The following is a 25333-nucleotide window of genomic DNA, read 5'->3' as shown; positions in this document are numbered from 1 at the left end:
AGGGAAATAAAGACATCCCTAAAGTGATACATTTTGACAACACATATACAGAGATCATTTATTTCTTTTTATATTGTCTGTTGCTTTCTGGCTTGAAGAAGGTCTTATACAGGGGAGAGGATTTTTAAATAACTCCCCAATGGAGCAGGTGGCAAGTTCTCCTTTTCTTTGGTCACTATGATATTTATTGGTGGACACATGGATAAAATGAATGGGGAAGTGCGGTTGTTTTTGTACCAGACTATAAGTGTCATGATTTTTCATTTGATATTCAAGATGTTGCTGTTTTTTAGGTATATAGCTCTCCATTATGTCAAACAAATGGTAAAGTATCGGTTTGGGGTGAATCTGGGATGCTGCACAGATGACAGTTGAACTCCTAGTTTGCAGGGGCAGCCATCAGGGAGTCCCCGTCTCCTCCATGCTGTGTAAAAACAAACAGACTGAATGGGTGAGGGGGTCCATTAATCTTTTTTTCTATTATTGCTGCACAGGCTTTAAAAGAAGATTTTCCTTTAAGTCATGTGATCTCCCCATTCACCAATCAAGAGCGAAGGGAGGGGATGCTTTTAAATCTGCTCATCCCATTTGTGCTCACAGTAGGATCTGGAAGCAAAGGTCTGATTAATTTAACTAAAGGAAACTTATCATTGTTGTTGTGTTTTCTTAAGTGTCAGGCTGTTATTTCTTCCTTTTCCCATGAAGGCCGTCATTGAAGTTGATCTGAATGATTTAAACAAGGGTATCTTAGGAAATAAGAGTTTTTCTTTCTTTTCAGTTTAGCTGCCCTTGGTCAAGACTGTCTCTGCTCCACCTAGAAGATACATCCTATTTAAAAGCATTTCAGTGCAGCAAAAATCAGGAGAGCATTGTTTCAATTAAGAAAATGGTATTAAAAAAAAAAAAAAAGAAAATGGTATTAACTGAAGTACAGGATGATGTGAATTGACAGAGAATGGACTGGATAACCTACTGACACTAGGTTTAGTGTAAATCCTGCCACTGTCACTAAATTCCAATATGTTTTCATTACTCTTACTTCTTGGGGGATTTTTTCTTTTAGGAAAAGTTTATCTCAAACATAAAGACAGTGCATTATGAGTATTTGAGCAGAAAAAAATAAACAGAAAAGAGATTGAAATGGTAAGCGGGAGATTTGGCTAAGAGCAGGGACCCTTGGGTGCTGACTACGGAGGAGACACCCAGTACCAGGAGCGCTGCTTCTGTCCATAGGAGAAGCTGTACTTGGTGGGGAAGGCACTCGAATTTCTAGGGTGTTCTAGTTTGGAATTGGAGAAAGAGCTGAATTTTTCTGTGTCTAACGTGGAAAGTTTACCTTGTGACTTGCTTTTCTTTCCACTTCCTCCTTACAAACTCTGCCCGGCAGACAGCCCATGGCTGGAGCAGCCTGAGGTGCAGCTGCTACTGCAGACAGTCATTAATGTGCTCCTGCCTCCACGGATCATCAGCACGTCCAGAAGCAAGAGCTTCATGTTGGAGAGCTCCCCCGCTCACTGCTCCACCCCCGGGGATGCAGGCAAAGACCTGCGCAGGGAAGGGCTGGCAGAGTCCACCAGCCAAGCAGCATACTTGGGTGGGTACTTCTCTCTAGATAGGTAGGTAGATAGATAGGTAGATAGATAGATAGAGAAATAGAAAGATATAGATATATACACACATATGTATATGTATACATGTATATATGTATGTACATATGTACTTATTTAGTTATGTTCCACCTTGACTCAAAAAGTATTTTATTTTTATTTTTTTACATCTTTATTGGAGTATAGTTGCTTTACAATGGTGTGTTAGTTTCTGCTTTATAACAAAGTGAATCAGCCATACATATACATAAGTTCCCATATCTCCTCCCTCTTGCGTCTCCCTCCCTCCCACCCTCCCTATCCCACTCCTGTAGGTGGTCACAAAGCACTGAACTGATCTCCGTGTGCTATGTGGCTGCTTCCCACTAGCTATCTGTTTTACGTTTGGTAGTGTGTATATGTCCATGCCACTCTCTCGCTTTGTCACAGCTTACCCTTCCCCCTCCCCATGTCCTCAAGTCCATGCTCTACAAAAAGTATTTTAAAAGACCTCAATCCAGAAAGTATTTAGAGAAGCCACTTCAGCACGTACAAAGCATCACCCTTGACTTCTACCTTCCCATTACCCTATCCCTGCTGTGACTGGGTGGAGTACTAATAAGTATTCGACCATTCCATGTGACCCATGGAATACTAACAGCTACTCCTTGACTAGAATGAACTAAGCTGGGGAGAAATGACCAGTGTTGCCACAGCACTGAGACTAAGGAGTACTGGCAACAGAAAATCTCAAAAGGAGGAAGCTGAAAAAATCTTGCCTGACATTTTTCAATTCACCAAAGCAGACCTTGGTGGGGAGTATAAGATGAAAGCAGACACAATGGTAAAAACAGGTTCTTCAGGTCCTTGGAGTTTGGAGTGTGTGTGTGTGTGTGTGTGTGTGTGTGTGTGTGTGTGTGTGGCGGGGGGATGTTTGGACTGCATTACTGAGGAATGTATTTGAAAATGATGTGATTGACAATGAGAATGAAAGAGGAAAAAAAGAAACAAGGCTGCATGTGCATAGGACTTGCCCGTGTGGGGCATGGTGGCCAGAGACGTGAGGTTGTAGGGTTCAGATAAAATCTAGATTCTGACACAGAGCCCTGCATGAGGTTTAGGACTGTACAGAGGATGGTGGGAAAAGAGACCTTAGCATGTAAGACAGGGATAGGAGAAAACACTTAACGAGTAACTATCTTCAGTTCTCTCCACTTTCTGCCTTTTCTTAAAAACTGAAGTATAGTTGATTTACAGTGTTGTGTTAGTTTCAAGTGTGTAGCAAAGTTGTTCAGTCATACATACATACATAACTTTTTTTTCAGATTCTTTTCCCTTATAGGTTATTACGAAATATTGAGTATAGTTCTTTGTGCTGTACAGTAGGTCCTTCCTTGTTATCTATTTTATGTATAGTAATTTGTATAGGTTAATCCCAAACTCCTAATTCATCCCTCCCCCCTTCCCCTCTGGTAACCGTAAGTTTGTTTTCTATGTCTTTGGGTCTATCTGTTTTGTATATAAGTTTATTTGTATCATTTTTTTAGGTTTCACACATATAAGTGATATCATATGATATTTGTCTTTCTCTGACTTACTTCACTTAGTATGATATTCTCTAGGTCCATCCATGCTGCAGCAAATGGCATTATTTCATTCTCTTTATGGCTGAGTAATATTCCATTGTATAAATATATCTCATCTTTACCCATTCATCTGTCGATGGACATTTAGGCTGCTTCCGTGTCTTGGCTATTATAAATAGTGCTGCTATGAACATTGGGGTGCATGTATCTTTTCGAATTATGGTTTTCTCCAGATGTATGTCCAGTAGTGGGATTGCAGGATCATATGGTAGCTCTATTTTTAGTTTTTTAAGGAAGCTCTGTACTGTTCTCCATAGTGGCTGTACCAGCTAACATTCCCACCAACAATGTAGGAGGGTTCCTTTTTTTCCACACCCTCTCCAGCATTTATTTGTAGACTTTTTGATGATAGTCATTCCAACTGGTGTGAGGTGACACCTCGTAGTTTTGATTTGCATTTCGCTAATTAGCGATGTTGAGCATCTTTTCATGTACCTTTTGGTCATCTGTATGTCTTCTTTGGAGAAATGTCTATTTAGATCTTCTGCCCATTTTTTGATGGGGTGTTTTTTTTTTTTTTTTCTATTTTCTGCTTTTTTAATGAAGGTGAATCCTTTGGTTACTTGGCCAGGCTACTGGACCTCTATTTTAAATTTATTTTTACCTTTATTCTGAGCATTTAGTGTGCACTAACGAGTGTTTTCTATACTTTACATTATCATCACTTTGAATCCTCACAACAACTCCAAGAAGTACATATTCTCACTTTAGGAAGGAAGAGGCTAAGCCCCAGAAAGGTTGAATAACTTACCTAAAGTCACACTGTCAATAAGTAGCAGAGCCAAATTTCAGATCGAATCCATCCAGCACCAGAATCCCTGAGCCCTTTGCTATCCTGTCTGTGTGTTGGGCTGTTGCTGGTGAAGGTGGAAAGCAGAAAGGCAGAAGCCCAAAGAAGGCCAACAGGCACATAACAGGTAGAAATGTCACCAGGATCAGGGTAGGGTTAGAGGAGTGTTGCTTTTTGTTCATATGTTTGTTATGATGAGGGAGAGGAATAGGGGTGAGTAGATGCGGAAGGAAGAATCTTACATCTCTCTCTGTGTTATATGACCTGGTTTTCCCCTGGAAGTGCCCTAAATAGACGGTAAAGGTGTAGGTGACTCCTGAGGGCTTTAGGGAATTTCTATGTGTCTTCTAGATGCTGAGATGGGCCTTAAGACGTGATGAAGAAGGCCCAGGTTCCCTTGACTGCCCCATGGGAGACCCTGTGGGGAGAGCCGGGTGGTAGAGGAAGCCCTCACCATAATCTCTGATGTTTTTACAATATTCTGGTTTGTCCTGACACACTGTTTGGGAAATCTGATTCCTGAAAATAAATTTTAAAATGTAGATTGTGACAAGGCTGCCAGAATCTGGAAGAAAAGAGATATTGTTCAAGAAATCCAATACGGTTTAGCAAGAGACATCGTGAGAGGTGGAGGAGGGAAGATAGTGTTTTCTTTTCTGGAAGGATTTACTGGTTACTCTGGGGAAGAGTTTAGGATGGAATCAGGAAGGGAGTAGGAAGGGGAAGGACTACTTTTTTAAACTTTATGCATTTCTGCACGGTCTTGATTTTGCTTTTATTAGCAAGAATATATTATCTCTGAGCTTAAAAGAAAAATATTTTAAAACACCCATGTTTTAGTTTCAGATGTGAGTAATACGCTGATATTACCATGAAGCCACTATGACAAAACTCTTAGAAGCATTAGCCACACATCATGTTTATACCACATTTCCCTTTCAATTCTGTGAAGAGCTTTGGTCTGTATTTTCCAAAATAGTAGTTAAATGCACTTAAGAAAGATATATGTGTGCTCTTAATCAGAATCAAAGCATGTTTACCATAGAAATTTCTGTCTTGATGTCAGAACACTGTCAGTCAGGAGTACGCTCAAGTCTTTGGAAACATAGAGAGAGTTTAGACATTTAGAAATTAGATGCGTAAAAAGGCTGTGGATGTGGGCAGCTGGATGTGGGCAGGGTTCCTCCGAAGCACAGGTCTGCAGGCTCACTTGTGTCTTTTCCTGGTGTGAAGCGCTGAAGGTGATTCTCGTCTGCTTTGAGAGGCAGCTCGGCAGCCAGTGGTACTGGCTGAGCCTCCAGGTGAAGGAGATGGCCCTGAGGAAGGTCGGCGGCCTGGCCCTGTGGGACTTCCTCGACTTCATCGTGCGGACCCGCATCCCCATCTTCGTGCTCTTGCGCCCTTTCATCCAGTGCAAGGTGTGCTTCTCCTCCAGGAAGTGACAAGCCCCGTGAATGTGCTGCTTTCCAGAGCAGGGCAGGATGACAGCAGCAGTCTCGGGGCATGTGCTATATAGCTAGTCAGGAGGACGTGTTAATACCATGCTTGACGAGAAATCAGCCCAAACAGGTATCCCAGAGGATAAAATTTCATGTTAGAAGTACCTTCACAGTAAAAGCTTAATTAACGTCGGTGAAACTTTGCCCTCTCCCCATTTACCAACCCCCCCCCCCCCCCACCAAGAAACAAAGATTGACTGGATAAAAAGATCTGAAGAATGGTCTCTTGTCTTCAGGGGCATGACTGAGATCTGATTTTAAATAAACATGGGGAAAAATGAGATAGTTAAGGCATGTTTTTCCTCTGAGACCCTCAGTATTCATCTGCTCTTTTATTCTTTTCGTGCCTCGATTTCCGGGCGCTGTGATTCAAAACAACATATTGATTAAGCACGTCCTAAGCACTGTTCTAAGAACTTTGTATGCGTTACCTTATTTAAGCTTCGCCACCAACTATGAAATAGATACAATAATTAGCTCATTTTACAGATGAGAAAATTGAGGACCTGAGAATCTATGCCTTCCTTTCAGCTTCTGGCCCAACCAGCAGAGAACCACGAAGAGCTTTCTGCCCGACAACATATCGCTGACCAGCTGGAACGGCGTTTCATTCCACGCCCTCTGTGTAAGAGCTCCCTCATTGCTGAGTTCAACAGTGAACTAAAAATTCTAAAAGAGGCAGTTCACAGTGGATCAGGTAAGTATGCAAGGGGTATTTTCCATTTGTTTTACTCATGGAACTTACAACCTACAAAGAATGCCTCTTTTTCCAGGTCACTGCTCTTTCTGGAGCCAAGTATGCAGTAGCCATTTCGGTACAACTGGTAGATTTGACCCTGTGATCCTTGTCAACAACAAAACAAATCCAGGGGGATATCATAAGAGTTTCATTGTATTCCTTTTCTGAATATTTTATTTTCAATCTTTATTTCAGTAGTTCGGCTTTTTCTTGAATATTTAGCTAGGGGGGAAAAAAACCTATTTAAATTCTTACCTTCATTTCCGTTTTGAAAAGGAAGAGGGAACTCATTCATTGAGTGTCTGTTATATGATAGATTATTTCATAGCTGTTATTTAATCCACACAAATACCTGCAAGATGCATAACTGAAAGTCTGCTTATAGAATGAAGAAACTGAGACTCAAGAGAGGTTAAATAACTTACACACAAAGACAGTGACACCAGTGAGGGGACTTAAAACTGGGTCTGTATGATTGATGATAAAATTGACAAATTGGAGGGAGAGAGGGTTGAATAGAAACCGGCAGGCTAGTTTACATTATCCAAAAGATTTTCTTTGGGAATGTATTGTTTACTTTTATAATTATATTAATTGCAGGTCACCAAGGAAGGAAAATAAATCATTATCTGCCATTAGAGGGCAGTCATTACCCATAAGTAGAAGACTGTCATCCATGTGGCTTTTTTTTCCTTTCTAAAACTTTTAGGGTTGTTCTCAATGTATTAAAGACCAAAAAACTGACAAATACAATCTTGGTGAAATCTACTCAAATGTTCTGCTTTATAATAAAATAATATAACATAGAACCAAGGGGGTGTTTTATAAATTGTAATCTCCAGAAAAGGGGAATAAGAACACAATTTTAATTATGTACTCTAATTTTGGTTGTAAGGTTCCTTTCAGACAATGTATTTATTACTTCTATATGCTTGGGTCAGGTAACGTACATTTCTCAGTGAAAAAATGAATTTGCATTCTGCCAGCCTTGGAAAATAAAACTGAAAAACAATGACAGAGGGAGCAACATCAAAACATTTTATATTGTTAGAGATATTCTGCTCCCCCAAGAAAATTATTCAATTATAAGTACATCAGTGGCCATTCTCTCTTTTTTTTTTTCTTCCCACCATTTTCAGTTCCATTTGCTACTTTGTCCTAAAGATCATCTATCTGGGACATACTATTTGAATGACCTTTCCTTAAAAAAATATAAGTTGTCTGGGAGGAGCTTGAAGCTAGCATTTGTTTTCTTTCAAGATCCTCACCATGGATTTTCTTTGGTCTCTCAACCCCACTAGCCTACCAAGGGAAGACATCCATCAGCACCGTGGGTACCTCCACCTCTGCTTACCGCCTGAGCCTGGCCACCATGTCACGCTCCAACACAGGCACCGGCACAGTCTGGGAGCAGGACAGTGAGCCGTCCCAGCAGGCTTCACAGGACACCCTGAGTCGAACTGATGAGGAAGATGAGGAAAGTAGGTCACCCTGCAGAATCTGGGGTGGTGGGAGGTGGGAGGTCATGTGTGACACAGCTTGGCCATGTGCATGAGGGCTTGGGAAGGATTTCTACCTTCCTGACCTTTCTCAGTTCTGATCCTCTGGTCGTTTTTACAAAAAGGATTTAAAATGGAATTGTGACTGATCCCATGACTTCTAATGCCTGCTTTTCTATAAATTCCTTGATATCCTTGGTCATTTGGTAGGAGTTCAGGCAAAAAGTAAATCTTTTTTTTTTTTTACATCTTTATTGGAGTATAATTGCTTTACAATGGTGTGTTAGTTTCTGCTTTATAACAAAGTGAATCAGTTATACATATACATATGTCCCCATATCTATTCCCTCTTGCGTCTCCCTCCCTCCCACCCTCCCTATCCCACCCATCCAGGCGTCACAAAGCACCGAGCTGATCTCCCTGTGCTATGCGGCTGCTTCCCACTTGCTATCTACCTTACGTTTGGTAGTGTATATATGTCCATGCCTCTCTCTCGCTTTGTCACAGCTTACACTTCCCCCTCCCCATATCCTCAAGTCCATTCTCTAGTAGGTCTGTGTCTTTATTCCTGTCTTACAAAAAGTAAATCTTTAGTGACCCCTAAGTTTTCTTTGAGTTTATGTATTCAACCTTTTCACTAACTCATTTAAATTGTGGTTAAGTAACGAAGGGGAGTGTTTATTCCCCTTTCTCCTGGCCATCTTGCTTAGAAGGTCAGTCAGTACTTACATGACCCGATTGGGCAAGGAAAAGTGAGCACTGCATATGCTTATGACTCAGAAAAGACCAGCCAGCTATATTATCTAGAGTGTAAAACAGCAGACTGTCTCGAGGGCATACAACCCAATTTGAGTTAAGAGTGTCCCCAGTAACTGAGGCAGCCAGGAGCTTCTAAAGATTTGGTGAAATGAGGGAAAATCCAGTTAAGAACACGCTTCCATATATATGCATAATAGTTTTAAAAAGTAAAAGGTGAAAGGTTTCATAAATACCCCTGTCATTTAATGTTTTTTTAACTGTATCGATTATTTTCCAGTTGTGTTTCAAAGACACTCTGATACAACATTTAGAGCAAAGTGTACTGTCAATGCCTTATGAAAACAAAATCTAGATCTTCACTCAGAGCCCCTCTGTACCAAACAACAACAAAAAGCCGCACTCTGGGACTTCCCTGGTGGCGCAGTGGTTAAGAATCCGCCTGCCAATGCAGGGGACACAGGTTTGAGCCCAGGTCGGGGAAAATCTCACATGCCGTGGAACAACTAAGCCCGTGTGCCACAACAACTGAGCCTGTGCTCTAGAGCCCGCGAGCCACAACTACCGAGCCTACGTGCTGCAACTACCGAACCCCGTGTGCCTAGAGCCCGTGCTCCGCAACAAGAGAAGCCACTGCAAGGAGAAGCCCGCACACTGCAACAAAAGTAGCCCCTGCTCACCGCAACCAGAAAAAACCCATGTGCAGCAATGAAGACCCAACGCAGCCAAAGATAAATAATTTTTTTTAAAAAGCTGCACTCTGAACTAAATTAAATAGAGTTGAGGTTAGAATTTTAATTAAGATGAATGAAAGTATTTTAATACCCTACTACAGTTGGATGTGTAGGAGAAGGAAAGAAATAACTGCTCTGTCAAAGCATGCATCAGTGGACTTCCCTGGTGGTGCAGTGGTTAAGAATCTGCCTGCCAGCGCAGGGGACACGGGTTCGAGCCCTGGTCCTGGAAGATCCCACATGCCACCGAGCAACTAAGCCCGTGTGCCACAACTAGTGAGCCTGCACTCTAGAGCCTGCGAGCCACAACTACTGAGCCCAAGTGCCACAACTACTGAAGCCCACATGCCTAGAGCCTGTGCTCTGCAACAAGAGAAGCCACCCGATGAGAAGCCTGCGAATCGCAACAAAGAGTAGCCCCTGCTCGCTGCAACTAGAGAAAAGCCGGTGCGCAGCAACAAAGACCCAGGGCAGCCAAAATTAAAATTTAATTAATTTAAAAAAATTTTTTTAAAAAGCACACCTCAGTAATATTTCCAGATTTAGTTTCAGGGTTAAGTAAATAACAAAGTGATAATCATACTGTTCTGCACCAGACCTACCGACATATTTGTTTTGAAATCATTGCTCATGGAAATAATCCTATAATTATAATTAGGGAAATCATGAAAGACCTTGATGAAAAAAAAATAATGAGAGAGATAAGGATCAGCAGTTCGCATAGTCAATATAAGTCCTAGTAATAGTCCAGAACTTAACGTAGTATCTATTTTTCTTTAATGGTTGAAGTAGTCTCTCCCAGAAAATTTTTAAATATGGCAAATGATAACAACCTCTCTTCAATAAAGCTAAATATATTTTGCAAGTAACCTTATGAATTAGAGGATGACCAAGCCAGTAGGAAGGAAGTAGAGAAGAAAAGTAGAGAAGACATAAACAGAGATAGCAATGACCAAAGGCCAACACTCATACACTTACAAGTATGCAAGTTTTTGCTAATATCTCTGCTCTCGAACATCACAACCATCCAATGACAGCAGGGTTGCTAACACACAATGTGGTGTGATTGTGATGTGGGTGTGTATTAATTTATAAGGTGGGGTATGAAAGCTAGAGGGTTGACACCTTTGAATTAAACATTTTTTCCATTCAATCATCAAACCTGTATTAGGACCTAGCAGGAACAAGATGAGGAATAAGAAAGTATGAGAAAGATATATTCTCTGCTCTCTAAAATCTTAGATATAGTCTTGTAGAGGAGATGACAGACATTTTTGATAAAGAACACTTAACAAAAGTGTAAATGAGGGACTTCCCTGGTGGTCCAGTGGTTAAGACTTCGCCTTCCAATGCAGGGGATGTGGGTTCAATCCCTGGTTGGGGAGCTAAGATCCCACATGCCTCACGGCCAAAAAAACCAAAACATAAAACAGAAGCAATATTGTAACAAATTCAATAAAGACTTTAAAAATGATCCACATCAAAAAAGTCTTTAAAAAATAAAAGAGTGAATGACACAGCACATGATTAATCACCAAACAAATATTGAAGGAGTAAGTGTTAAGTGATATATGAGTTTGGATAAGAGAGAAAAAAGTCAATGGAATTTCAGAAAGGTCTTAGTAGAAATAGCTCAATCTACCCTACCACATTTTTTTCATGTTTTTAGGACACATTTGATTATTCTCTTCTCTATGAACACATCTAAAAAGGAAATACCATTCTATAACAAGAATCAACTTCAAGTCAGTTATATAGCAAATTAAAATTTTTAGCACTTTTCGTATTCACCTCTTTGGTTTGAAATAAATTTCACTAGAAATATGACCACTTGGGATATTTTAAATAAATGATGTCAGACAATCTTACATAGTAGCATAAGTTCACCAAAATTCTATGTCAGTCAAGATGTGTTTTCTGTTCAGTTACAAACAATATTTGCTCACTGAGAATGAGGTCTCCTTGTCACAAATTATTGTGCTAAAGTTAATTTTCATATGGATTTGAATACATTAATTTCAGCTTCTATGGAGAAAGCAAGACTGCTTCAAACTTTAAATTTAGGTTAAAATAAGCACTTGTTTCTGAACTTTATAGGTTTTTAAATATTTTTCCAAAAATTACCTGAAATAGTCTTTCCCTCAGCAGTCTAAAACTCATGAAATGTACTGAATGTAGTGTTTGAATTTCAAAAATGCTTGATTTGTTCAATAACAAGGTCCCTTACTGAACTATTTCTGGAATGTTTAAAAATTATAGTCCAGCTTTTCTGAAATCTTTAATTTGCAGATGCCCCTTGATTTTTACAAATAACCTACTTGTAGAAATGGACAAGAAGTTTACATATATTTCATGAAGGCTGTTTGAGGGTGGGAGATTTGTAGATGGGAAGAATTATCCTTCATCCCTTTGTGCAGATTAAAAACCAAGCCCCCAAAGGTCTTTTTTTTTTTTCAAGATGGAGATACATTCATGAAGTTTTACTGAAGCTGTTTCCCTCACCCAAATGAAGTAACCAGTCACTTTAACTCAAAGTTCTGTTCGTATTCTCAAAATGACACTGTTCAGTAACCCTAGAGGCTCAGCTGTTAAAGTCTCTGGTTTTATAAAAATAGTGAAGATGTTTCTTAAGGCCCCAAAGGTCTTAGTTTTGAATCTGTACAAAGGGATGGATGATAATTTAGCTTTAGATACTGCCCTAAGTTTGCATACAAGCCAAGGATGGAGCCCAAGTACAAAGATGGTCTGGGTTTTCTGGTCCACATCACAGTTGCCTAACACTCCCTTCTCTGGCCCTTTCAGATGACTCTGTCAGCATGCCCAGTGTGGTAAGTGAACAAGAAGCTTACCTCCTGAGTGCCATTGGAAGGAGGCGGTTCTCCAGCCATGTCTCCAGCATGTCTGCACCTCAGGCTGAGGTGGGCATGTTACCCAGCCAAAGGTAAAGAGCCATGGATATGTTATACTCTGCCTTTGGGGGCAAAGGTAGAAATTCTGAAAACTCACTCCTGTTATTCTAAAAAAGGACTAAAGAGAAGCAAACAATCAATGTTGTTAAGTAGACCATTCAAACAACTTTTCAACGAGGGTTGCACAGGCAACAACTTGCGGAGAGTTTTCTAAGCCAGGCCAGTAGAGGGATCTCAATTTCTGATCCAAACATTGTTTCTCCTTAAAATTTTTCTATAAACAGATATATGGTCTTCTTTCATGGTCTTCTTTCAGATGACATTCTTGTATTTCAGCTATAACATCAGCTAAGCTAATAATGAGTACCTGGCAAGTGTATAGGACTAGCTTGATATATGTGGTAGTTTAGACTTCTGGTGTATCGTCAGTATTTAGTTGGAGGTAGTGATGCTTAACCAAGCAGAAGAAGACCTATGCCACTATGTGTGATGTTGGGCAGGTCATTTAACAGGAGCCCACTGTTTTCTCCTCTGTGAAATGAGAGGTTAGCTAAAGTTGGTCTTTAAGGTAACTTCTCTACCTAGAGAGTTTTATGTTTCCATAGCTAAACTCTTTAAAACATTTTCTTTGGTGTTCTCTGCCCTCTAAGAATATAGATTTAAAACTTTCTATATATAGTTTACCATATATATGGTTATATAGGAAATGATCTGACATAAGAAATAAAACTATCTATTTCAGAGGCAGTATTTTTACTTCAGAAACTGAATTCTTTAAAAGAATCAGTCTTATGTGTTTTTTATCTAGTTTGTTGTTTATTCTTATTACCTATAGAGTCATTGTGGTATAACTTATACACGGAGAATAAGAACAATCAGGTCACATTCTAATGATCAGATAAAATTAGTTTACGTGCAGAAATAATTACCCTAGATCTATATCCTTTAGCAAATCATTCCTCAACTGTACAGATGAAATAAAATTTGTGAAATAAAGCCAAACTTTGGAGAATATTGAAAAAATAGGGGGAAATGATAAAAGATTAATAAGTAAATTGCATACTTAAAAAGAAAGCATTATTTATGTACTACTGAGTTATTACAAAAATTGCTAGTATATAAGGATTACTGTCATTGTAAGAGATGGCTTTACCTACCATTTGGTAATTTCTCTTTGAAAAGGAAGTCTTATAAATCAAATATATGAACAAAATCAGAGCCAAACTATAAAATATCCAAAAAAAGATGTAAAGCCATACAAGCAGTTAATACTGGTAAGTATTATGCAATTATGTTTAGCAATTATGTTTAATTGCTAGAAATGTGCAAACTTCTATCAAGAATAAATGAAAACTATCTAGCAGTCTGTCTAAAAGTCTAAATTAGGGAATTTTAAGTAAAGAGTTTTTTGGCTATTTACCTAAAATAACTAGGCCATCAATTCCCTTTGTACATATCCATTAAGGAGTTATCTCATTCCTGGGGAGAAAATTTGTTCTATTACGGATATACTAGAAATCCAGAAAAATAATATAGTTAAACCCTCTGGGCTAGGGAAGGTAATTATGTCTCTGTGTGTGAGGGAAAGCCTCTTTCTGGGGATGGTTGCTATTTTTACAGTGTACAATTAGGTGAACAACAATTCTCTAGAGGCGGGCACTCCAATTTTCTAAATTGTTTAATTCCATCCATTTTAACAACTATTTATTGAGTGCCTCATGAGTACTTAGCTCAGTGCTAGGCACTGAAGGAAAGGGAGAGAAAGTATAACACAGTTTCTGTTCACAAATTCCCAAATCAGTGTGATCCAAATAAATCGATAAACTAATTATTCTTTCACCAACCTGACAGGTTTCTTCTTTTGACATTTACAATTCAGTCACTAGAGGATGGAGTGAGGACGTAAATGCGAGTTCCATGTGAATTTTCCAGGGTTATCTTCCTTCCGTTTGTTTACTTGCATTTTCACTGCAAAATTAGCAGGTGAAGTCGGGTTCTTTCTTTGCTTTTCTTAATGGCATCAGTTCCAAGAGTTGGGTTGTGGCAGTTCATGGTAAGTGGTTTCTGTGTGATCATGTCATAAGACACAAGAAAGAAGCAGGATCCTAATCGATGAAACATCTGTACATATGATAGGTGAAAAATCATAACCACGCAGCCAGATTGTTACCAAAGGAATGATAGTTTTGTCCTCTACAGATTCGTTCTGCAGTGTGTTCCAGAGCTCCCGTGTCCGTTCGGAGCTCGTTTTAAGTCCCAACTCTTGACCAATAAATAGATCACTCACTCCTCTGAGAGTCGTATCCACCCAAAGCCCCTCCTCCCCGTTGCCTTGAGTCCTAGGTCTTGACAAACCCAGCACAAGGTGAAATGGTTGACTGTCTCCTTTTCCTTCCTTGTTCTGTTAAATTTATTTATTTACTTTTGGTCCTTGGAAGCAGAAAAGTGCATGCTTTTTTTCTTTTTCTTTTATTTGTTTGCATTTTCTTTCCCTAAATGCTTCATCTCCCTACCCCTCCTGCAGTGAACCTAATGTCCTCGATGACTCCCAGGGCCTGGCCGCCGAGGGCAGCCTCTCTAGGTACAGTGTCAACGCTACCTGTGTATTGGTGTCTGTGCTGGGAAACGAGCTGTTCCCTGTCTCCTCTGTCTCTCTGTCTCCTCTCGCCCCGTCTTGACATCGATTTCCATTCCTTGCCCTTTGTTGCTCATAAACACACGAGCCTGGAAGTCAAAGGTGTAGCCTCCTTTATTTTCAGCTTCAGAGCTCAATCAGAGATGGCCTAAAAAGTTAACTTTAAAAAAAAAAAAAAACTTCCTGGAGTTCTCCTAGGGGCTTATCCCATGGACTGTCTCAGGAGTTTGATATGCAGAACGTTAAATTTATCCCACCTAATCATTTTCTCCCCTGCTGATATTCCTTAAGAAACATTTTTTTCAGAAGCCTTTTCATACAACTCCCCATCATTAGGAAGCCTCAGTCCAGACAGGTCTTTCAGCTAATACCGTGGATGATAAGAAAACAGTGATGCTATAATAAGAATACCAATGTCAGTACGATTTATATAATTCCCTCTCTTTGATGCATGCAGCATGACAGGCTATTATAGTAGCTTGTTCAAACAACACTTACATAAAGAATGTCTATCCCACCACGAAGATGACCACCAAATTTGCCATGAAATATCAGACACAGACATTTCTTGGTGAGAGAAGTCTTATGATGCGAACAATGTAATGGCTTAGCTATTGGTTTAAAGCTTCAGAAAGGGGGACTGCACCTTTAACACTCAGTTAAACCACGGCAAACATTCCTAATTCTGTGCTGTTGATTCACACCTCTCAACTAATCCTCATTAGGGGTAATGCTTCTTGTTCTTGCTAAGAGTGCCTTTGTTCCATCTCAAGATAAAATATTCCCTTTCAGGTTTGCATTATACAGTGAGTTGCATCCGTGTTTATTGCTTTATCACAAAGACGAGGAAATGTTGAGAGGCCGTTCCTGTGAAAGGTTGTCCTTTGTTTTCTTTGCATCTTGTTCAGATTTCACATTTTCTTCCACAGTTGAAAATGGGAAATTTATTCCATCATCTGGTGTATCTTTTTTTTAACTGGCCCCGTAATTCATGACATTCATTTGTGTTTGCGAGCCCCTGCCTGGACAGGTCAGTCTCTTATTGGTGGTAAATGTGGAAGTGCTGCAGAGTGCAGGCTTAATTCCATTACCGAGAGCTTTGGGGATGAGGAAGAATGCAGCAGTCCTTAGGGAGGTTTCCCTTCATTGTTCACAGTGTTGGAAGAGCTCTGAACCAAGCCTAGCACTGTGACCACTGGTTTCAAAGCATTCATTTGTTTAATGCTGAATATTACATACAAGACAGGAGAACCTAGTTAGGAAGATGATTTCAGTGTCCTGTTGAGAGTTGAGAGTATTAAATCAGACTTCCATTGGGCTGACTTTGTCCCGGGCCTTTTCTAATTAGGCCAAATTCTATTCTTGCTGAGTAGAATGCTAGTCTGGGGTTGCTGAGACAAGGCAGGAGTTTGAGTTGATTTTTATAAATTCTCCCAAGGACTTGGCTCTCTCTGGCAGGCTTAAGGGTTCAAATGACTGATCTGGAGTTGTCTAAACCAATCCAATCTGCTCTGGGTCCAGTGTTGATAGGAATAAACCCAAAGTTCTTGCTATCTGAGGGTGGTTCAGAGCCAAAACTAGGTTTTATCTACAGTTGAATTAGTCGCTCATGGGAGAACACTGATGACTGTTTTAGATCATCTGTTGTTGATCTGTTACTCCTGTAACTGGTGTGTTTTAGTTCTGGGCGTCAGTCACCTGGATTCATTTGTGGTCATTAAGAAACCAGAATATGAGGCACTCACTTTGTATTCTAAATAATTCTGTAAATGCAGAGGCGTTCCAACAGCCGTAGCACGTCCACCTTTGCCATACACTGCAAATCATACCTCTTGAATTCCATCATGTCACCAAGTTCTCTTTGGAGGAGAGGAACTTTGGGCATTTACTAAGAGGTGGGTTTATAAAATAGGATATAGATTTCCTATATTTGGTTTCCAGGCTTTCTTATTTTTGGCATGAAACTTCTTTGTGCTGCAGACTCTTAAAATCCTAAAGAAGCAGTAAGACATTAACAATGTAAGTTACATTTAGCACATACCTGAGCACTCAGGACCTAAAAGACACCCCGAGTAATCCTAAGGAAAACCTGACTCCAAAGCTTAAAGAATATCAGTAAGCAAGCATGCCTAACGAAAAGTAATAAACCCCGTTCCTCCTCACGACCCCACATTTTGATAAACTTTCTGGGGATTGGCTTTTGAAAGAGCACTTGTTTTAGGCAAAATGGGCAAGTCGGTCTGAGGGCTAAATGAGGAAGAGACCAGGATAATAGTATAACCTGATGAATAGGTGGAAACCAATAAAAATTTTGCAGACCTTTAGAAAATTTCTTCTAGGATTTTTCTTGAACCTGTGCTAGCTGGTTTCTTATAAAGATTCATGGCAAGAAGTATAAGCCTGTTAGAATCACTATGCTGAGAAAAAAATTTTGTCTTTTGGAAATTAACTGCAATAATATTTCATGGAAGAATTCTCTTCTTTAAGAGTGTTGCTCTTGGAAGTACAGAAACTTCATTGTAGTTCTTCCCTCCCTGTACCCACCCACAAGTAAACACACCATGGACCATATTTTCTCTCCAGAAGAATATAGACATACAAAAAGTTATTCAAGCACTTAGGCCTAGAAGTTTATACTTGAGAGTTAAATTTGGTTTGGACACGTTAGAACATTTTGAAAGGCAGGAACTGACAACCAAATATAGCTTAAAAAAAAAATTACAACGCTATTTGGTTCTGTAAGGGTAATTTTAATTGCAGTGGAAAATAAGAATGTGGCTCAAGTTTGAACAAGATATACAGTCTGGGTGAAACAAAATAAAAATAACCTATCCATCTCATAATCATCCACATTTTCAAAGTATGCAAACTTGGCAAGTACTCCCAAATTACAAAGAAAAGATGAAAACAAACTTTTTATGTAGCTGAGAATTAATAGCTAAGAAAATGTGTGTTGTGATACCCAGAGAAGTGTTCTTTGCCAATGCTAAATCAGTTCTTATAGGGTAACTGAGAACCAGATTATCCCCCCTTTTTATCTGATTCTAGTCTCTAATCTCTAAATTCTGTGGCATTTAAAATATATCTTCCTAGGGCTTCCCTGGTGGCGCAGTGGTTGAGAGTCCGCCTGCCGATGCAGGGGACACGGGTTCGTGCCCCGGTCCGGGAAGATCCCACATGCCGCGGAGCGGCTGGGCCCGTGAGCCATGGCCACTGAGCCTGCGCGTCCGGAGCCTGTGCTCCGCAACGGGAGAGGCCACAGCAGTGAGAGGCCCACGTACCGCAAAAAAAATTAAAAATAATATATATATATTTTCTTGGATGTTGTGGAGGCTACGTAAATTTTAAACAATAATCTTTTACTGGGAAAGGGAAGAGGAGGATTTTGTCCACTGTTTATGTCTCTGTCCTCTATAAATGCTTTATGGCTCCTTCAGTGCTGGCTTTATGCATTCCATCACAAGGCAAGCACTCAGGGAAAATGGCTACGCTGTGTGCTTTGTACTCTCCCTACAGATTTCTCTAACCATATTAAAATTGAAACTAAAGGTACAGATAAAAGCAATGAAAATACAAATTCATTTTCTCTATACTAATCTCACCCAGTACTTCTACTTAAAATTTTTATTTATGAAATCTATTTCTAGATTGAAATACACTTTTTTGTACTTTGAGATGAGTGATATAAATTTTTGTTGTATTACTGAATGGCCCTTTGTTCCCCTGTCCTTTAAGAAATACCACTAGTTATATATTCCATTAGGAGATACATATGTGTTTATACACTCCAATCCAAGTCTTCATGCTGAAAGAAAAGAGGTCATTTGTGCCAGAATTGTCTTCTAACGTTGTCTAAATTTCCCTAGCTTGTAAATTACTTCCTTGCATTTTGAGGAAGGTGTTTTTGCTTTTTGCAGAAGGTTGAGTCACATCAGTTCTGCCAAGACCCAAGTATATTTACTTCTCTAAAATCCAGATCGTTTGCCATAGTAATGTTGTTTAGTGACTCAAAAATACAAAGGATGATTTTAACTTCCATTTAGAAAGTTTTATTTGCTTTTATACTTATGGTTTTGCCTTTTTATTTGGCAAAACACTGGAAATCAGCCATTCTCAAATTCCCAAGATTAAAATTTTTAGGGAATCAGTTTTCCCCAGAGAGATGCTTCAGGCAAACACCATGGTCTTCTGGTTGATGTTACATTGCACACCTGATGGTCCACACACCACAAATCCTACATGTGACGGAAATACTACGTGACATGGGGAGAAAGTAAATTGAGACTACTTTTTATATGTATATACTCTAATTTGATACAGACCGGAACTTACTTCTTCTGCATAAGTAACTTCAGTTATTAATTTCTCTGTCTGTTTATTATTAACATATCCTCTTCATGCAGTTAAGCCAGACTTTGATGTTCCAGATATAAACATGTTAGCATCACATTCTCAGGGAGAATATATATATGTATATATTAACTGAGCTGTATTTCCAAGGACACATCCTATAATTTAATCATTTATATGTGCATTCCATTGATGAAATACTATATCATTTACATAGAACAGCTAATTACTAAAGCTATAAACTTGATCCATTTCTTAGATATAAGCCTCTCTATCCATAGAGAAAATTTTGATGCTTTTGATCCTTCCTTGGAATAATCATGATGAAATTACCATTGTTTTGACATTTAACACTCCCTGAGCAACGTGTATTTCTTTTCTTGCACCATTTTTTCCCTCACAATCTCAGATTACTGAATAAAATGAGACAAGCGGACTGCCTCTATTTCATTTTCTCTGCCCAAATATTTTTAAGACATTTTATTACCTACTTCCTTCTAGTGGTCTAGAAGCAATAAATTCATTACAAGTGTAAAACAAGGAAGCATACTATGTTACATCACTTTTCATATTCAAATCATTTTACGTCAACTAACTTCTTTTCTCTACCTTAATGGGAGGTAGGTGGTAAGTATTAACCTCCCTTTACGGCCAAGGGAACTGAGGTAACATTTAGATGTCAATGAAGAATCCATTCCAGTGAAAGCTTTGCTTGGTATTTGGGAGAAACTTGTTTCTACTTTTGTGCCTATGGTAATTGAATACTCTTTCCAATTTAAGACACGTTAAAATGTATAATTAATCAGGAGATGTCATTTCAAACATGCCAGCAACTTAGTCTGGATTGCTTCTCAGAATTTATTGCACTGTTCCTTTGGGGTAATTTTCCATCTTCATAGAAAGATCATCTATGGTACAAGGCCATATATGTATAAAAATAATGTACATTGATCTTTTGAACTTGATATTCAGGAGAACAAGAAAGTTTAAAAAAAGTCTGTTTTTAAAACTCTTTATGGAATTTTGTATTGTGTATCCCAAATGGTCTAATTACAATATAATTACATGCTTATTTCAGAAGAACTATGATAAACTCCATTTGGGAATCATTGGTTCTCTTCTCGTGGAAATATGAGTAAGACTTTTAAAAAATGACACGTGACTGTGTCAACCATGTGATGATTAACTAGTTGTTAATAAAACAGGGGAAACGTCTGATTGTCCATCCTGCCACCTGCACGGAGACTGTATTTAGGTAGCTCATTTTTTTAAAATAGCAATGAATGCATACAGTCTTTCCTTCTCATGGACAGTTGCTGACGCTGCATTCCTCTGTGGAATATTTTACTGTCAAAACTCTTTGCAGATGACTCTCCTTTTGCAAAGGCAAAGCAGAAATTAATTACCCATTAACCAAATAATCACATTGGCATCATCTACAGGATTACGGTGTTCTCTGGGGCACGATACATTTCTTTTTTTTCACCTCCACTCCCATTATACATTCCTATTATACATGCATGCAGAATGAAAAATGATCATGCGTCCATGACAGTTTTTTCAGCTTCACCCAACACTAAAATAGGAACCACTGCCAGCAGTCATTTTTGCATATATAAAAGACACACACACAGTAAATTTGGGGGGAGCAGGTTGTTGCTTTTGTAAATTGTGTATTATGTTTGGGTGCAGCTGTTCGATATTAAACTTCTAAGTTGTAATGACAGCTTAATTACTTTGCCAGCCTTTTAAATCTAAAATCAGTTTTACAAGACATTTAATTGTCTATCTATGCGACTGTTCGTTTACTCAGAGAGACTTCAGGCTGCAAACATGTGTTGAATGTGACCCTTCACCCAAATGGATTCTGTGTCTGATGTGTTTGATATTCGTTCATCTTATTTTCATTTAAATTGAAAAATTTTAAAAGGTGTTCCCATCCATGTGATAGAGTTGTACATGTTTGTTCGTCACCACCTTTCTCCTTACCCTTGAAAAAAAAATTGAGATTAGCGTACAACATCTTAAGCCTTTTGGTGGCTTCCAAACCAGGGGTGTGATGTTTTGCTGAATGATAGATCCGGCCTCAGTGATTGAAAACAGAATCTCAATTTTGGCAGCTTGGGGCTACAAGGCCTCGTCTTCCCTCCTAAACCTTTGAAAACTCCCATCCCGGGGATTCTTTCCCAACCTTCCTTCAAAGATAATGGTATCTTTGAAGTGACTTGTATCCTGTAAGTGATTTTGACTAACACCCACCAGACAATGGTCTTGTGTGCTTGCTCCAGGGCACACTAACACTGCTGATGCTCTCAACAGGGTGGCAAGTGTGCAGAGTGAACCTGGCCAGCAGAACCTCCACACTCAGCAGCCGCTGGGGAGGAAGAGGGGCCTGAGGCAGGTAAGCAGACCCTGGAAGGGCAGGAGAGTCATCCTGCGAAATGCAAGGTCTACTCAGTTTTTAATGCCCATGTATGTTAAGATTATATGTTACCTTCTCCCCACCTGAAATGAGCAGTACAGAACGACTTTAAAGCATGGTAAGTGCTTGGGCAAGCGGAGAGTTTGGGGCTTCTTCTCTTTTTAGCTCCGAACCTTCTTATTAGCAAAGCTGATCACTTGGTAAAATAAGTGGGCCTATATTTTTATCTGCTCCCTATCCAGAAACCTTTGCCAGCCAAACTACTGACAATGGAAGATTGGTTAGAAGGTTGATTTAAGGCCTGTTTCTGTAGAGAGGCAGAGACAGCCATCCTTTCTGCCTCGTTTCAAGATTAATAATTCAATTTAAAACTGAAATCGAAGGAAAGATCATCTTTATACATTTCCCTAGGTGGGGTTTCTTTACGTTACTGTCTAAATAAAAATCCAAATGAGGCTTTGCGCTGTTTCTTTGATGGGAGCATCCCAGCACTGATTTGGAGACCAGACATTTTCCCAGGGCCTGAGGTGTTTTTCATCAACCTCCCCTTGAGAGTTAGCATATGGTCAGCTACAGCTTTTAGATGAGCAAAGGCTGATTGGTAAGCAATCGTTGTTAGTTTTGTATCCTTAAAGTCACTGATATTCTCACTGTGACTGTTTCAAATTATGTTAATGTTCTTAGGATACATAAAGGAGTAATAATCGTAAGATAGAAGTGGCTAAGGGGATGCCAGAATCAAACGCGTACTTGTATTTAAATATGCAGAAAGAAGTTTATTTTATTGGCTATGAATGTTAAGGAACAACCATAAGACTCCACAGAGACCCACCAAGAAGGGAACAAACCATAGTCAGAATCCTCTGAGCTCAGTCTTTCCTCCCAGGCAGTTAGACCCTTCTTGCTAGCTTTCTTCTGCCTGTTCTCTTTAGCTAAGACGTCCTCTACTATCACGTCAGAAGACTCAGACTGAACCCAGAAACCGCCACGGGGCTCGGCTGTCAACCACCCGCAGGAGCATTCAGCCTAAAACGAAGCCATCTGGTGAGGCCTCCTGTGTCCCTTCTGGCTACACATTGACACATTGCCCTGCCACACAGCCAGGAAGGCCTGCAGAGACTGAGCTCATGCAGATAAGCACACCTTTGGGGAGCCACTAGGAAAAGGGACGAAATTTCCCAGGAGACTTGAGTGCCTTTTTTTCGCTCACCTTTCCCAATTCCATCCCTCCCCTCGTGCACCTAGGAAATGGAACAGTCCAAGGTAAACCACAAATGCTATGAAATTTGTTGATAGAAGGTTGTGTTTCATTTACCCAAGCCAGGAACTGGGTTTGTCATGTGTCTTACTGAAGACAAAGAAATGATGAATAATAGGGACTTTTAAATCTTGTTGGCAGCTGTTATAGCAATGACCAAGTTCACTTAATGATCTATGCCAATTTTGTTTTTATGTAAAAACTATTTATGTGAAAAGGCTATTAAAAATTTTTTTTAATAAATTAATTTTTTATTTATACTATTTATTTTTGGCTGTATTGGGTCTTCGTTGCTACACACAGGCTTTCTCTAGTTGTGGCGAGCGGGGGCTACCCTTCCTTGCGGTGCGCGGGCTTCTCATTGCAGTGGCTTCTCTTGTTGCGGAGCACGGGCCCTAGGCGTGTGGGCTTCAGTAGTTGTGGCGCATGGGCTTAGTTGCTCCACGGCATGTGGGATCTTCCCGGACCAGGGCTCGAACCCATGTCCCCTACGTTGGCAGGCGGATTCTTGACCGCTGCGCCACCAGGGAAGTCCCTGAAAAGGCTATTTTATGCAATAATGATTTTTATACCCAAGTCCTAGTCTTTGTAAGAAGGTGAAATCAATACATATACATAATAGTCTAATCTGCTCTCATTTACTGATAAACCAGCAATGTCTTTACCAAGAAAAGTCAAGTCAGGAGACACTTGTTAAAACGAATTATTAAGCACTGCCAACCTACTTTCCTCCTATTCTATTTACTGCTCTACTTCTGACCTACAGCGGATCAGAAACGATCTGTGACCTTCATTGAGGCTCAGGCAGAGCCAGCCGGTGCCCCAACAGACATGCTTCCTGCTACAGGCCAGCCACAGGGCTGCGGCCCAGCCCCATCCAGGAAACCAGACGGAATGGACAAACCAGTGCTCACGTCTTCCCCCGCCATTGTTGTTGCTGACCTTCACAGCCTGTCTCCCAAGCAGGTGAGGGCACTGGAGAAACAGGCAAGTCTTGCTCCTTGCATACTTCTGTCTGGGAACCATTGGGATATGCAGATGTAATCCATATAACTTAAGTCTGGGTCTGTAATGTTTTGTTAGACAGACACTGGTCCTGTCATCATGAAAAAAAAAAAAAAAACTGTAAAGTATATGGCCAAGAATACATCTACTTAAGAAGGCATAAGAGAAATCTTCATACTCTTTGTTATGAAAACCCTAAGAAGAAACATTTCATAGTTAAAATAACCATTGAAATCCAGTATATGATACATGATTGACAGTTCAATTCAAAAAATATATATAAATAAACTTACCAATTTAGATGAAACCTTTAAATATAGAACCTTCTGAATCCTGTGAGAGGAACTTTTGTTTTGATCTTTTTCGTCGTTGTTTTGATCTTTTTCGTCGTTGTTTGATATTTTCTTGTTGTTTTAATTTTTTCCCTGCTTTTTTTTTTTTAATTTATTTATCTTATTTATTTTTGGTTGTGTTGGGTCTTTTGTTGCTGTGTGGGCTTTCCCTAGTTGCGGTGAGCGGGGGCTACTCTTCATTGCGGTGTGCGGGTTTCTCATTGCGGTGGCTTCTCTTGTTGTGGAGCATGGGCTCTAGGCGTGCATGGGCTTCAGTAGTTGTGGCACACAGGCTCAGTAGTTGTGGTTCATAGGCTCTAGAGAGCAGGCTCAGTAGTTGTGGCACACGGGTTTAGTTGCTCCGCGGCATGTGGGATCTTTCTGGACCAGGGCTCGAACCCATGTTCCCTGCATTGGCAGGCGGATTCTTAACCACTGCGCCACCAGAGAAGTCCCTTTTTCCCTGCTTTTGATTTTTATCATTAAATTCCCATGGGTCCCACGTTCTTCTCATGTGGTGTTTAAAGAAAGCTAAGGGGCAATATACTATATATGTTTGTAAAGTCTTTAATGGTTAAAAAGCAGAAACTAACACACCATTGTAAAGCAATTATACTCCAATGAAGATGTAAAAAAAAAAAAAGCATTGTAATACCATTGTCTCATTTTTATCCTCACAGTCTACAGGATAAGTGGGGCAAAATATTATGCTCATGCAACAGGTTAGAAAACTGAGGCTTAGAAAGTTGGAAGGGCCTATCTGAGGTCTCACGTATACCAAAGGCTAAGACTGGGTCCACCCTTGGGATTCCTTGTCCAGTTACAGCTGTACAACAAACATTCTTTGATCCTTTTCCCTAGTACACATCCTACCTTTCCATGATGTTATGATCCTTTTGGTCACAGGGTGAAAGCCTCCCAGCTGAAGAAGGAGAAAAGGAGGAGGACACAGAAATACAAGGTGCTACAGCACATAGCCCCCTCTCTACTCAACTCTCAGACCCTGATGACTTCACAGGCCTTGAGACATCCATCCTCCTACAGCATGGAGACACTGTCCTTCACATCAGTGAGGAAAATGGCATGGAGAACCCCCTCCTGTCCAGTCAGTTCCCTTTTACTCCCACTGAGCTAGGGGAGACTGAGGTAGACCTAGATGAGTCTCATGTTTAA

At 39.9% G+C, this 25333-nt stretch overlaps 1 protein-coding gene across 3 annotated transcripts in view; it reads left to right on the top strand.

Annotated features, from left to right (window-relative positions):
- Positions 1-25333, top strand: part of UNC80 (unc-80 homolog, NALCN channel complex subunit) — a 238834-nt gene extending 213501 nt beyond the window's left edge. For 2 of the 3 annotated variants that reach the window (XM_033860390.1, XM_019938888.3), the window contains 11 exons: positions 495-618; positions 1388-1594; positions 5256-5440; positions 6053-6218; positions 7562-7741; positions 12052-12190; positions 14683-14739; positions 21463-21544; positions 22498-22609; positions 23590-23789; positions 25067-25333. In XM_033860390.1, the coding sequence (XP_033716281.1) occupies positions 495-618; positions 1388-1594; positions 5256-5440; positions 6053-6218; positions 7562-7741; positions 12052-12190; positions 14683-14739; positions 21463-21544; positions 22498-22609; positions 23590-23789; positions 25067-25333 (1719 nt within the window). The remainder of the gene's footprint in view (positions 1-494; positions 619-1387; positions 1595-5255; positions 5441-6052; positions 6219-7561; positions 7742-12051; positions 12191-14682; positions 14740-21462; positions 21545-22497; positions 22610-23589; positions 23790-25066) is intronic. The other variant, XM_019938890.2, reaches the window with a different exon arrangement.

This window comes from Tursiops truncatus, chromosome 7, assembly GCF_011762595.2.
Source record: "Tursiops truncatus isolate mTurTru1 chromosome 7, mTurTru1.mat.Y, whole genome shotgun sequence".
In the NCBI taxonomy this organism is placed as follows: Eukaryota; Metazoa; Chordata; class Mammalia; order Artiodactyla; family Delphinidae; genus Tursiops; species Tursiops truncatus.
This window is presented reverse-complemented; position numbering and strand designations above follow the sequence as displayed.